We start from the raw sequence: 15,706 nt of genomic DNA, 5'->3' as shown, positions 1-15,706 counted from the left end.
GAGTAATGAGAGTTTAAAGTTAATGGGGGAGTAAAGAAAGGAGATAGAGCATGATAGATTATACTTCTTTGTGGGTTAAAAAGGATGAAGATGTGGAATTCAGTAACAGTTGTTGTCCTTTCCTTGGGGAGATATACTTCAGTTTCTACTTCAAAATGGCTGGGTGAGAATCAGGAAATTAGTTGGGGATGACCCCCTAAATTGTCCTCAGCTTGCTTTTGGGTAAGCACAGTTGTCAAACCTTTGAAACTCCAGTTTGGTGCAAAAGTTGATCATGTGAGTCTGTGTATGAGGTTGTGGAGTGTGTGTGTGTGTGTGTGTGAGAGAGAGAGAGAGAGAGAGAGAGAGAGAGTGAGAGAGAGAGACCTACCAGCCATGCTCTTTGTTGCATCCCCTGCCATACTAAGGCAAATTAATTTTAACTGAAGGGAAACTCATTTAAGATGATCTGGGAAAGGGTGCAAATTAATGGAAGAATTTATTTTATTCTAGGTGATCTGGATGACAAAGTAATTGGCTGGCTTTGCCTTAAGTGGAGTTTAAATGCATCCTAGTAATTATTTCTAAATTTGTATATATAAATCAGCATATGCAAATTTTATGCAGATTTGAACACCATGGAGCCTGGGTCCCACGTTTTCGCAGTGCCTAGCAATGCCCCGGTCAATGGCAATACAGCTTCTTGTTCATGTCCTTGTACTGTGGGTGATACACTGCCTTTGATAAGCATATTGCGAGGTTTCTGTCACACCCACAGACGTGCATTTGGCAGGCGTTGTTGTCACCTTGAAAAGAGCAGAGGAAAAAGGAGCAGCAATTAAGGCACCAGGATGCTCCCAAAATTACCTCCCCTTCAATCTGCTTAGGAAATTGATTGATTTATTACAGTTATATCCCACCTTTTTTTTCCTCCAAGGAACCCAAGGGAGTTATATATTCCTCCTCCTCTCTATTTTATCCTCACAACAACAACCCTGTGAGGTAGGTTGGGCTGAGATCCTGTGACTGGCCTAAAGACACCCACTGAGCTTCTGTGGCTGAGTGGGGACTAGAACCCAGATCATCTGACTCCCAGTCCAACATTCTAACCACTACACTACACTGGCTCTCCAGAGCCTAAGAGGGGTGATATAATAACCTCCCCTGCCCTGATTCTGGAAACAACTGATTTGGGGGAGAGAGAACAAATTTACCTTTCCTCCCATTTTGTTCTCAATTTCAACTTCTCCCCCTCCCCCACTCCTGAGTAAGAATCCAAAAATCCAAGCTGACCTGTTGATCCTTCTCTCTGTGTATATCATAAATGCCTTTTGTATTGGGGGTGTGTGTGTGTTCTTACCTACCCATTCAAGACCACGTCAGCCCAATATTTCCCATTACAACAGGGATAGCTCCCAACAATATATTGTAGCTGAGAAAATGAACTATTTTATTGATAGATTGCATTTGTATCCCACCTTTTTTCCTCCAAGGAACCCAAGGGGTCCTACATAATCCTCCTCCTCTCTATTTTATCCTCACGCCAATAACCCTGTGAGGTAGGTTGGGCTGAGAGTCTGTGACTGGCCCAAAGTCACCCAGTAAGCTTCCATTGGCTGAGTGGGGACTAGAAACTCGATCTCCTGACTCCCAGTCCAACACTCTAACCACTACACTACACTGGCTCTCCTGTAAGGATAGCTATGTTAAGCAGTACCGCTCTTCCTCTACTTCTAAGCAATGTAGTTCAGTAATTTGAGTTGTCAGAGGAATAAGTCCGAGGAGTGATGTTCGCTGAATGTTCATCAATTTAACCGCTACCACCACCACCACCACCACCACCCTTGCCCCAGACTTTGTCTCACTTGCCTGTGAGCTGACCCAATTCAATGGAGATTGAGTTTGGCCAATTCATGAATTTTAAGGGACAGTTCTTAAATTGGCATTTACATGAATTTCAGACACAATTTGTGCAAATCGCTCCTGTAATGTGGTCAATTTGGGCAAATTGCAGCCAGAATGGGCCTGATTTGCGCAAATTGCGGCTACAATTTGTGCAACACCTGGGCGCAATTTGCACAAATTAAGGATGTTGTGGCCACCATTTGCACAAATTAAGCATGTTATGGCCACAATTTGTGTAAAATAAACATATTATGGGTGTAATATGCATAAATTATGTGACTTGTAGACATTATTTGCATAATTGTTGATTTTAACCACCCTCCCGCCCATGCCCAGAGACGAGTCCCTGGATTTTGGGCAAAAGCCTACGCAAATTCAAACCAAACCAGGGCCTCTGGGGAAACCCAGCAAGTCTAAAAATAGGTGGATTTCCCCACAATGACCATCCCTATTAGTAACTACTAGTTACTACCAGTCTGCATCATAGTAACTACAAGGCCAACAAAATAAGCCAATTCAAATCAGTATAAGGCTGTGAATGCCAAGCCTTTTCTAAGTCATCTTTCCTGCTGCAATGAGGGTTAGAATCTTGTTCTCTCCTTGGGGAAAAAAGCCAGTTCTAAAATGCCCCTGGGCTGCTTCAAACAGTAGTTCCCTCTCCATGTCCTTGCAGCGAAGAAGACTTGCAATGGTTATGACTCCTTTCTGCGATAATTTTTCAGGCACTGGGACAATGTAGGCTTTTTCTACCATGGGGATGACATTTGAATCAGTCCTGATTCTCTGCCAGATACATGTGCCTTAAATGCCAAATTGGAATCAAGCTGAGCTGAAAAAGAAAGGGAATCTCGTCTCCAGCTTCTGCTGAGTGAGGAGGACTGGAGAACTAGAAAATTAATGAAATGCACATAGAAAAGTTCTGGAGATATCGAAACTGCAGAAAGAGGAGCTGAGCTGTATGAGCCCAACCAACCTCAGCTGATAACTCTGGGGCCATTTTCCTATTAATATCACATTACACGCCTACCATCTGTTTCTATTCCATTTACTTTACGACCTTAGGCCAGCCTTGAACCAATAGCAATACTGATGGAGGCAGAAAGCCTAGGAGGTGTCACCTTGTAGCAAGGAGCTCTCACAAAGTAGCTCTCATATCTTTCATTGCCATTCAAAATGAGCATCTAGGAGACCTGGGCTTCTAGCCCATGGGCGCTCTCCTCTAGCCAGGAGCAGCCGCTGCTCTTTTTCATGGGAGGAAGCTGTGCCATCCCTGATTTGAAATGGCATCCAAAGAATTTTATGGGAAAGAACAACACATGGAAATGTTGGGATTCTGTTTTGTATAATTTTGCAGCGACGTTGACTGGGGCAAAAACAAGCCAGAATACAGCAGAGGAATAAAGCCTTGGAGATTGGAGCCTTAAATATGTGCCTTACGATGCACAAAGGTGTCACAGACATTTGCATTCTGCTAAAAGGCTTTCCCTCTTGCAAAGCAGTGAAGAAAGCCTTGGAGAGCATAACATAAAGCAAAGTGGCCTCAAGGCTGTGAAATCGTGTGGAAGAAAACATTTGTTTGTCTTTAAGGGGCCACAAGACTCTTATGGAAATAAGGACATTGGAGGTATAACACTGAGGACATTTGCAGGAAGAACTGAAGAGGTACTGCTATACTAAGGTGGTTATTATAGGGTGACCATATGAAAAGGAGGACAGGGTTCCTGTATCTTTAACAGTTGTATAGAAAAGGGAATTTTATTTCAGCACGTGTCATTTGTATATATGGAGAACCTGGCGAAATCCCCTCTTCTTCCCAACAGTGAAAGCTGCAGGAGCCCTGCCCTCTTGAACAGATGCAAAAGAGGGCAGGGCTCCTGCAGCTTTAAATGTTGTGATGAAGATGGAATTTCACCAAGTGCTGCATGCATACAAAAGACACGTGCTGAAATTCCCTTCTCCATACAAATGTTAAAGATACAGGAGCCCTGTCCCCCGTTTCCATGTGGTAATTTTGCATGGTCCTGCATTGAGCAGGGGGTTGGACTCGATGGCCTTGTAGGTCCCTTCCAACTGTGCTATTCTATGATTCTATGTTGTTCTTTTTCAAAGGCAGACTTGGCCTGCATGCTAATCATCTAAGGTCAAACTATAAAGTACAATAAGAACCAGATCATACAGTCATGGTGAGGGAATGAGCCACAGTCGCTTATTTCCCCCGCCATGCATGCTGGTTGCAAGTTGGGGGGATTTGCATAAATACCATCACTGACACAGCTTAAGAAGCCGCCCCACACAACCTAAAACAGACCATGAGTTCTGGGTGTCTTATTAACTATAGCAACAAGTCAGCCTCACCAGGTTCACACAACACAGCAAGGTGTGCAGGTGACAGTAAGTATGCAGGTAAGCCACGGTGATTTATTTCCCCCAATGTGATTGTGTGAACCTGGCTACAATGTGTGATGGTGCTTAACATCTCTGATCAGTCGATATATATATATCTATTTTCATTGGGGTCGCAGCACAGAGGGAAAGATTCTGGCTGGAAGAGAGAGCTGTCCAAAGGCAGCAATGGAGTAATCAATGGTTGTAATGTAGCTGGGATTGGGTACGAGTGTGTCCACGCCATCCCATGCATACACAAATCTCAAAATAGAGTGAGAATTTCATTTTCACTCGCAAACATGCAAGACTGCCCCATTTGAAGCCCTGAATATCAGCGCAAGCACGTGTTCAATGAAAATATTCCAAAATTGTCAAACTCATGCTCACATTCGTCTCATTCCTGATTCCCAGTTTGATTTGCGCAAATTTCTTACTTTGCGCAAATTTCCTCAGTAGACTTCATCAGCCCTGCTCTAATCTATGGAAGAAATTTGTACAAATTGGGACAATTGTGCAAAGTTGGGGAGAGTATGCCAAAACTCCTATTCAGCTGCTGCTTGGTTTGTGCAAGTTTCCCATTTGTATGGGGAAATATTTCAATTGAGCAAATTATGTGAGTTCCCATCTGCAGGCTACAGTGGCACTACCTGGATACAAGATTATCTCAACACCTCCTGCCTGTCAGAACTAGGCCAAAGATTATTGCCAGGCATGGTATTAGCATGCGTGGGCAAAACCTACAAGCCCTGCCTTACCCACCCTTTCCACACTGAGCAACTAGGGATATGAGCTACCATTGAAAATGTCCCATAATCCAGCTGAGCAATGCTACACCAGGAGTATTGTGGGAAATTTAAAATGGCAGCTTTTATCTGCCAACCACTACCACATTGAGGTGCCTACTGGTGTTGAGGGGGGGCACCAGAGAAGGCTGTTTGGTGAGGCCCCCCTCAAACCTGTTGCAAACCCTGGCAGAGAGCAGTAGCCACTCCAGTTGTAGAAATGATGTGCTGGCCTTGGATAGAGATGCTCTAACTGGCACCCTTGAGAGTTGAGCTGCTTGTAGACGTGAACGCTCCCATCAACAAACTGAGATGAGGGACCCTGGAAGGAAGATGAGGGAGAATCCAGCACACTTACTTTCACAGATTACATTTTTCCCTTCGCACTTGTAGTTGTAGGACTTGATATATGAATTGCTAAAAAGCGAATGGCAGTGTGGGATGTTTGCAGAAGCATCATAACATTTGTCATGGGCTCGACAGCACCTGAAAAGAAAGGGTCGGTGGCCTGAACGTTGTTATGCATTCGATTCAATTTCTCTTTTCATTGTAAAGGACGCTCTACATCCGGGGTGCAGAACTCATGCCCGGGGCCCGCATCCAGCCTTCTGGGGTTCTCCACAAGGCGACACCCCTTCTCCTGATCCCACCCCCTTTTCCCACCACCAATCATCAAGTGGTTTCCTGTCTTTTGCGCACATTTTCCCCCATTCTAAAAGATAAAACCCTAAAACATTAAGCTTAAAAAAAAAAAATGCTGGAGTTTTGGGTTTTTTTAGTCCCATCCCTTTTTCCTTTGGACAAAATTTCCTAAGCTGCTTCCAAAGATGAAGGGATAGGGCTTTTTCCTTGAAAGATGCAAGCTGTTTCAAGGACAGAGTCCTTTCTCATTGTCTTTGAAAGATGCTCAGGCAATGGATATAGACAGTACACCAACACAGAGGCTTGATTCAAACACACATACAGACACTCACCACTCACTGGCCCTGTTCAGAAGACACCTTAAACACACCTTAACCAGGGTGTTTAAGCAGCTTTCTGGCTTAAACACCCTGGTTAAAGCCATGGTTTAAGGTATCTTCTGAACAGGGCCACTATGGCAGGATCTACACTACTGCTTTAAAATGGATTTTAACCGTTTTGACAACTGTTGGGGCCCATGACACACTCCATCTACAGTTTTCAAAATGTTGTCAAAGTGTTTTATACTGCTTGGTGTAGATCTGGCTTATGTAACTGCCAATAAGCAGAATACTGCCCCCTCCCCTCCCCCCACACCTGAATTTATAAAGGAGTCACTTGTTCTGTAACTTGCTTTAAATTTATTTACATAGTTTTCTGGGCAGGAGAAATATATATCTGAATCTGCAAGTTTGCAAACAGCAGACCAGGCAACTTAATCCAATCTGGGGACCTCACACGGTCTGGGTTAAATGCAATCCTAATATCCCTGGTCTTACTTTAGCGAGGACAAACCACTCATTGAAGAGTTGTCAGAGGACAGCCTTCTATTTGAAGGGGTCCTCTATTTGAATGGGTGTCCAGTCCAAAGCCGGTTCAAAAATAAAGAACCATAAGAAAAGGGAACAAGGTGCTTGAAGTTACGCATCTCTAGTTAGCACCTGGACAGCTTATGGTCTTCCCTACTGTGGGGAGACGTGAAAGCTGTGCTCTTTAAATGAGTATCACTTGACTGCTTTGCTATTGGTATGAATCAAATACAGAATTTCAGAAAGTGCCAGCTGCTAAATGTGCACATATTTATTCATTTATTTAATTAAAACATATTAACTGTCTGAGAGAGAGAGAGAGAGAGAGAGAGAGAGAGAGAGAGAGAGAGAGAGAGAGAGAGACACCAGCCAGATGTATACCAAGCAGGATATAACACTTAGAAAACAGTTTGAAAATAGTATATTCAATGTGTCCTGGGCCCCAACAGTTGTCAATACTGTTTTAAACTATCATAAAGCAGTAATGTAGATCCTGACACCATTGCAGGCCAAGCATCAAATACACTCAAGTACTATGACTTTGAACTAGTCATTGTCATACTTAGAGTGAACCCATTGATTTCCAACCCTACTTTTTCTTTCTTTCTTTGTTCTCATTATGGTTTTATATGGTGACAACCTATGGTTATAAACAATACATTGACTTGCCTTGACAAATTCTATCTACTATTGCATGTTAGCCTTCAAATAATGGAATCGAATAGCATTTGACATCGTGTCATATACAATTCTCAAATGTTTAGTGAATATTCAGCAAATATTTCAGTGATCAGAAAATAGTCCACATCTAAGGAGATTTTGAGGAGAGTGGATTTACTTTAGCTCTAACCCATTTTTCTAGTGACCCCCATTATTTTAACACTCCCCTTGGCAAAAGATGTGAATGGCCCTGAGAGCTTTGACTATTGGGCAATATAGAAAATGAATAAATATATAAATAAATAAATATAGAGTCGACAGGGGAGAAAGCATCGATTCTAGTGCCCGTTGAAGCAGCTCATCTGGAAAAATATGGCCCACTTGAGGTCCAAGTGCTCTGGTTGTCTGACAGCTCCCAATGAAAAATGTTTCACCTTTGTGTATCCATTGTTGCCGCCTGGGTAAATCCAGAAGTTGTGTCAGGACAGCCATGGCATTTCATTTCTGGTCCCGTTCATTTTTAATCACACTGAAATTTCCTGCAGTTGCCAGCTGAGTTTCTGCTACAGCGAGCTTCCATTAGGAGCTTATGGGCGAGACAAGGTTGTCAGGTGTACAAATTAGACCTGGGAGGAACTTTGCAATTTCAAATCGGTTTGGGGCTTTGAACACACTTCCCCCTCTAGGTTTCAGCTTGCGTCAAATGCCCAAGCAACGTTGCCTTACTGGAGTTCAGGTTTTAATTAATCCTAAACAAATCCAGGCGGAAATTGCCTCACTGTGGAGTTGGTCTGTCCTGAAACATATGCCAGGCGGCTTTCTGCCAGCCCAATTTTCTTTACCGTTTGCAGCCTGCCTCAGAGCTACATAAAATATTGGATAAATACGAAAAGGAAAGAGAGCTGTGCTGCCACAGTTGTGGAGTGGCCAAGTGTGGACACATAAGGGGCTTCACAGCATCATAGGAGATTTTCATATCATTGCGTGAGAGAAGGACGAGCAATGAAATGTTGCAATATATCCTCACCTCCTAATAGGATTATTCCTGTTTGGAGTTCCAGTCAGCTAGGCAACCAAGCTTTTATTTATTTACTTATTTATTTATTGCATTTCTATACCGCCCAATAGCCAAAGCTCTTTTTAGCATGCCATGCCATTCCATCTCAATCCCCCCCCCATTTTCTGTTTTTCTTTTCCTGATAGGGTGACCCTATGAAAAGGAGGACAGGCTCCCCTTGTATCTTTAACAGTTGTATTGAAAAGGGAATTTCAGCAGGTGTCATTTGTATGCATGCAGCACCTGGTGAAATTCCCTCTTCAACACAACAGTTAAAGCGGCAGGAGCCCTGCCTAGCATGACCAAATACAAAAAGAGGGCAAGGATCCTGCCGCTTTAACTGTTGTGTTGAAGAGGAAACTTCACCAGGTGCTGCATGCATACAAAGGACATCTGCTGAAATTCCCTTTCCAATACAATTGTTGAAGAGACAGGAGCCCTGTCCTCCTTTCCATAGGGTCACCCTAGTTTTGACTGAAAGCCAGGGTGGATTTCCACCCCACTGACACAGGAGCCACCAGCCTCCACTGTGCAAGTGAGAAGCACTTGTGAAAAGTGCATCTGGCCGAAGATCTTAAAGAAACAGACCCGCCAACACAAACAGATTCTCTTTCAAAGCAGAACAAACACTTATCATGTAAGTTGCTTTTTCTTTCTTTCTTCATTTTTTGGGGTGGGTGGGGAGGGCTAATTTTACATTATCTCTGAGTCTCTCAGACAGTATGAAGCTGAACATGATGCACTTTTGAAATGCCACTAACTTGTCCACGCCGTCCACAGGTGTTCCGGATCCTCCGAACCCGCACCAACATCCATAATCATTGAACTCGGTGTACGGTGAGCTGCCGGGAATGGTGCATTCGATCATTGTACGGAGTTCCCACAGGGCCCTTGGCACGCGGGAAGGAGTGACAGTGCTGACTGGGAAAAGGCATAGTTGCACATGAGTAATCCTTCGGCAAGGCATAGTCCAGTTTGGCTATTCTCATATAAGCTCTGTTAAGTATGGCACAAGCTTAACTTCGGTGCTAAAATAAATGCTGTGCCAAAAATTGTGATTATTCCGTTTTTGGCATTTCAGAGATGGTGGGGTGAGTGAAAAGTAAAAACTCTGGCAGAAGACAGTGGGAGAGGTGAGGATTTTGAGATTTTTCTCGTTGGGGAGGGAACAGGGTTTCTACAAACTTTTTAAAGTCTAAACAGTTGTGGAGGAGTGCTCTTTGTATTTATTTATTTATTTTTAAACAACCCCAGTGCTTGCAGGAGCCCAGGAGTTCTTCCTGAATGCCTATTGGAGAGGGTGAGATCACATGTCTCCAAGTAGGCATTCAGGAAGAACTGCTGGGCTCCTCCAAGTGCCTGGGGTGGTTGTAGGTTTTAAAAATAAAGTAGAAACAAGACCCCTCAACAGCTGGCTACATTTTAAAAAGGTACATTGAAACCCTGTCCTTCTCTCCCAGGAGAAAATTCTCCCCAAACTTCCCTCTACCTGAGAAAAAGGCAAGGGGGAAATGTATCTTTTGCAGGGAGAGAAAAAGTTCCTGAAAATAGGGTCAGGATTTGGCACAGTAATAGCTAAAATGCTATGATGTTAGTCCCAGCAGAGGCTGCCTTTCCCCCTCTAGGCTCTATTATGGCCTCTAGTTGAGCCATACACTGGCTTGACAGCCATTGCCACTCCCCTGGGAAGCACGGGGGAGGGCATGTCATTCTATGGGAAACATTCATACAGTAACAGTCGCACCACATTAATTGAACTCAATGGGAATTACCTTTGAGTAGATAGTATGGATTACGCAATTAATCACCTATTTTTAAAAATGTGTTTGCAGCGCAAGTGCAGACAAGGATAAGAGTTCCCTCTTAGTGATAACTTCTGCAGATAAACCTTAACTCAGAGGTGAGTGGTCCTCTAGATCTTTGGCCTGAAACTCCCATCAGCCTTATCCAGCATAGCCAATGGTAAGGGATCATGGGAGTTGTAGGGCCAAACATCTGGAGGTCACAGCTTGCCTACTGCTGCCTTAACTTTTAGGGTGGCCATATGGAAAGGAGGACAGGGCTCCTGTCTCTTTAACGGTTGTATTGAAAAAGAAATTTCAGCAGGTGTCATTTGTATGCCTGCAGCACCTGGCGGAATTCCCTCTTCATCACAACAGTTAAAGCTGCAGGAGCCCTGCCCTCTTTTGTATCTGTTTAAGAGGACAGGGCTTCTGCAGCTTTCACTGTTGTGATGAAGAGGGAATTTCGCCAGGGGCTGCATGCGTACAAAAAGGACACACGCTGAAATTCCCTTTTCTATGCAATTGTTAAAGATACGAGGGGGGGCTGTCCTCCTTTCCATATATGGTCACCCTAATCCAGACATCACTGGTGCTGAGAAGGAGGAGCAGTAGACACTACTGATACTTTTTCTCGATCCTCCCAGAGTGCAGGACACAGAATAAAGGGCTCAAGTTAAAGGAAGCCAGATTCCAGCTGGACATCAGGAAAAAACTTCCTGACTGTTAGAGCAGTGCGACAATGGAATCAGTTACCTAGAGAGGTTGTCGGCTCTCCCACACTAGAGGCCTTCAAGAGGCAGCTGGACAACCACCTGTCAGGGATGCTTTAGGGTGGATTCCTGCATTGAGGAGGGGGTTGGACTCGATGGCCTTGTAGGCCCCTTCCAACTCTGCTATTCTATGATTCTATGATTTTCTGACAACTTGCTGGTGGTTCTCCACCAGTCAAGCAAGCAAGTGGGAGCAACAATAAGAGGTGGAGGAGCAAGATTCAATGGTAAGAAGGCAGATTCACAAGGGACGGGGGGTCCACTGAAAGGTTCTTGCCCAATGGCCCTCCAAACCCTGGACCAACAGTGAAGAAGAAGATGTGTATGTGGCAGGAATGCAAACATAGTTCAGTTCTGGTATTTCAAACAAATTCTTGGTCTCAGAATTCTTTAATTCTAACTATATGCTGTTGGATCTCAAAATTCTAGTTTAAAAATAAATAAATATAAAAACACATAGATCCCTTAAGACTGAAATCTGCTCACCCATAATAGGCTGATATTCTCAAAGTCTCCGTTCATAGTGAAAGACAAAATACAGAAAGTCTTCAAAATCTTTGGACTACTTTCACTGAAAATAAAACTGCTTATCTCTAGCTGCTAAGCATAGGAGAAGCAAAAAAAAAACACTAGGGAGGATCCAGAAGCAAAAAAACCCACTATACTAACAATAGTATTCCCCCCCAAAGAACGTATCCATTGTAATAAATGAGAGGGAGGGAGGGAGAAATAAACTTACATGCACCAAGCAGGATCAGGAAGTAGAGCATCTTTCTGGATGAATAACAAGAGGATGCGTCTACTGGATGAGTACTGTAGAACTGGAACCTCTCACTGGGAAAGCTCAATATATATATATACGCCAATATGGCCAAATTTCATCCTACATCAGGGTAAACCCAGCTTACTTCATGTAAGGCTCCTCCAGATTTACACCAGCAGAAAGGAAAATAAGATATGGCCTATGTATCTTGATAAGATATGCTCCAGATATCATGATCGGACATTGGCACCTTCAACTTATCAGCTCCAAGAAGATTAAAGGAAAAAAGTGGAGTTCAACAAATAGAATGTTCAAGGTCAATGGTATTAACAACAACAAAAGAAGGTTAGAATTTGGACTCAGAAGAGGTTCTGCCACTCAACCATACAAAAAATTAAGAGGAGAGGTACAGAAGTTGTATTTGATACTGGTAGGTAAATGAGAATGCTTATGGTAACTGGAAGTTAGGGATAAGAACATCAGAAGAATGATGGATAAGGCCAAGGGTTCTTCTAGTCCAGCAGTCTGTTCACTCAATGGCCGACCAGCTGTCAATGGGACACCCACAAGTAGGACGAGAGCAACAGCACCCTCCTGCCCACATTCCCCAGCAACTGGTGTACATAGGCAGACTGCCACTGATACTGGAGGTTGCACATAACCATCAGGGTTAGCAGCCATTGATAGCCTCCTCCTCCATTAATTTGTCTAATTCCCTTTTAAAGTCATGCAAATTGGTGGCCATCAGTACCTCTTGAAGTAGTGAATTCCATCGTTTAACTATGAGATATATGAAAAAGGACTGCATTTTATCTTCCCTGCATCTCCCAACAATCAGCTTCATGGGGTGACTCCTCCCCTTTGGTTCTAGTGTGATGGAAGAGGAATAAAATTCCCCCTATTCACTTTCTCCACACCAGACATAATTTTGTACACCTCCATAATGTCCGCCCTCGCTTGGATTTTGTTTAAACTGAACAGTCACAGACCATGACTCTGGTTCATCGGATGCTCAGCCATGGTGGGTTGTTGTGTGGTGTGAACCTGGCTTATTTTTCAAGAACAAGCCACCCTGAGAATCCGTGGCTTGTTGTGGGGTTGTTCATATCCATGGTGGCTTCTTGTGTCATCCAGACCCAGATGTCTGAACTGTGGGTTGTCAGGAATGGCTACAGAGCCTCCCAGAAAGAGCAGTGAATACCTTTGTCACTCCTCATGATCTCACTGGTGCTACCCTCATCCTTTTTCAATGCTCTCCAACCTCTGCTTCTAAAAAATAAAGAAGAAAGGACACCAAAGAGTGTGCTGAATGTGTTCGCTCTTCTTCTTCTTCTTCTTCTTCTTCTTCTTCTTCTTCTTCTTCTTCTTCTTCTTCTTCTTCTTCTTCTTCTAATTTTTGATCTTGCGCAAGCGCACAAGGACATTGGCATAAACTTCCCCTCCCTTTTACTGCTCTGCCATGAGTTTTGTGAAATTTCCCCCTATGGGATTTGTACATCTAGCAATCCCACTCACTGCTCTGTAACCCATATGTATATATGACAGCTAGCAATGGAGACCAGTAAAGCGAAGCAACAAGCATGAAGAGAGAGGAGCCAAAGCAGCTGGCAGCTGCAGAAGAGAAGCAGGTATTAGGAGCAGGAATTCTTACTTCAGTAGAATGTGAAGCAGCCCTGAAGACAAAGGTGTTCGCTAGCAAGGAAAGCCCCAAAGTGGATAATGAAATTGACGAGGACACTGACAAAAGAGATCACTATGCTTGAATAAGTAGCAGGCAGGCAGCCTTGCGCACTTGCAAGAGTGCAAGAACCTGGGGGTGGGGGGAGTTTGCAAACGTGTTACTCTGTTCACAAACGTGCCAAAAATGAATCCCATTTGGTGAGCTGATGTGGGGGAGTTTGCTTTGGGAGCTGGCAACCCCAGCAGACAAACTGTCGAAAAGGTACTGATGTGAGACAAGGAAGCAAGGTGTTCTGCTGCAGAGGTGCTTGGGATATATGCTGGAGTCGGCAGGTGGATTGAGGGGGACTGAATGGGGTGGGGGGGGAAGACACAGGGAGCCACAGAATGCCCAATCATCTTCTGGGTTAGCAACTGAACAACCAGCCTATGGTGACTTATGCTCAGGATCACTCAGCACGATGTATGGATGTGCCCATTGCAACCTTTCCTCTTAGGGGAGTTGCTTCTGGCCGTGATCATTTTGCTTGCCTGTTTCTGCACCTTTTCCACCTCTACAGTATTCTTTTTAGGTGCAGTAACCATAAATGTATGCAGTATTCCATGTGTAGTCAAACCACAGATATGTGGTTTTATATTGTATTTTGTATTTGTGTTTTTAGACTGTTGGTTGTTTTGTTGCGCTTTTCATGGTTTTAATTTTTGTGAACCGCCCAGAGAGCTTCGGCTATTGGGCAGTATAAAAATGTAATAAATAAATAAATGTATAAGTATGATATTGGCAGTTTTATTTTGCCAGTTTCACATTCAGAAACCATGTCACAAATTCAGAGTAGGGCTGGGATTCCTGATGCTGGGATTGTGTAAATTCCAACCTGGACCTATTCCAACCTGGATATTTTCATCGAGCTGCCAACCACAATCCCAAGATCTCTTCCTTGGTCAGTCACTGCTTGGTCAGATCCTGTCAGCATACATGTGAAGGTGGGATTTATTTATTTATTGCCCCAACGTGCATCACTTTACACTTGCTTATGTTGAACTGTATTGCAGTTTTGATACCTATTCTATCTTTTGGAGAAATCCTTTTGGATCTCATCATAATCCCTTTTTGTTTTAGCCATCCTAAATACTTTGCTGTCATCAGAAAACTTGTCCACCTCACTTCTAATTCCGGATCATTTATGAAGAAGTTGTAAAACATTGGTCCCAATTCAGATCCCTGTGAGACCTCATTGTTTACCTCCCTCTGTTGGGAGAAGTGTTCTTTACCACTTACCAATCCATAAAAGGACCTCTCATCTTATCCCATGTCTGCAAAGATTGTTCAGGAAACCTTGGTGAAAGAATTTGTCAAAAGCCTTTTGGAAGTCCAAGTAAAATATGTTTACTGCATCACCCCTGTCCATATGCTTATTAACACTCACAAAGAACTCTAAATGGTGAGACAGGACTAAGTTTTGTGGAAGCCATCTTGATTATTTTTCAGCAGGGCTTGTCCTTCTATTAGGGCTGTGCTCCGCTTCATTTTGGTTCTTAGAACCAATAGCGGAGCGGCCTGATCCGCCTCCGGCAAAGGCGGAGATGGATCAGGTTGGGGGAGCTGCGGATTGAGACCAAGCGGATGGAGACAAAGCGGATCCTTCGCCTCGATCCAGAGCTCCAAAAAAAAGGTAAGTGTGGCGGGAGGGGGGCTTACCTGGCACTGCTGCAGTCCATGCGGCAATGGCAATAGAGCCAGGTAAGGGGGCAAGGGAGAGGGGGGCTTACCTGCCTCCATCGCATTCCGGCGGCGTCTTCAACTGAGGCCAAGGCCTCAAACAGGAAGACCAGGCTGGTCTTCCTGTTTGAGGCCTCGGGCTCAGTTGAAGCCGCCGCCGGAACGCGATGGAGGCAGATAAGTGGGGAGGGGGGCCTTTTCAATATAAGTCTATGGGGGGGAAACACGGAGCTCCGATCCGGATCCAGAGCCCTGCAGAGGATCAGAGCAGACCATAGGTGAATCAATGCAGGGTGGAGCAGACCCAATCCGAAGTTGCGGATCGGGGGGTCCGTGCACAGCCCTACCTTCTGTATGCTTACTGTGTGCTCTTTAATAACATTTTTCACCAATTTACCAGGAACATACGTTAAGCTAACCAGACTGTAAGGGATCCCCCTGGATCCCTTTTTTAAAATTGTTGTAATATTGGACATTCTCCAGTCCTCTGGTACAGATGCTGATCTTAGGGATATGTCACTTTTTTTCTTTTTTTTTAGAAGATCAGTGAATTCACATCTGAGTTTTTTAAGAGCTCTAGGATACAATTTGAGCCCGGTGATGTATTGGCTTTCAATTTGTCAAATAGGACAAGAACTTCATCTCATGTCACTACTATTTGATTCAGTCCTTCAAACTCCCTTCCTGAAAACATTGATTCAGATATAGGTATCTGCCCTACATATTCTGGA

General features: G+C 43.9%; 1 protein-coding gene across 1 annotated transcript; it reads right to left on the bottom strand.

The window, feature by feature from the left end:
* Positions 1-663: 663 nt before the first annotated feature.
* Positions 664-15,035, bottom strand: LOC134408885 (phospholipase A2, minor isoenzyme-like). The gene is made up of 4 exons (XM_063141395.1): positions 15,026-15,035; positions 9,020-9,179; positions 5,410-5,537; positions 664-785 (listed from the first exon to the last, which is right to left on the bottom strand). Exons 1-4 carry the CDS (start codon positions 15,033-15,035, stop codon positions 664-666), a joined length of 420 nt encoding a protein of 139 aa, XP_062997465.1.
* Positions 15,036-15,706: the final 671 nt, after the last annotated feature.

This window comes from Elgaria multicarinata, chromosome 14 (genome assembly GCF_023053635.1).
Source record: "Elgaria multicarinata webbii isolate HBS135686 ecotype San Diego chromosome 14, rElgMul1.1.pri, whole genome shotgun sequence".
NCBI classification, from domain to species: Eukaryota; Metazoa; Chordata; class Lepidosauria; order Squamata; family Anguidae; genus Elgaria; species Elgaria multicarinata.
Note: the sequence above shows the minus strand (reverse complement) of the source record. Positions and strands in the feature narration are given on the sequence as shown.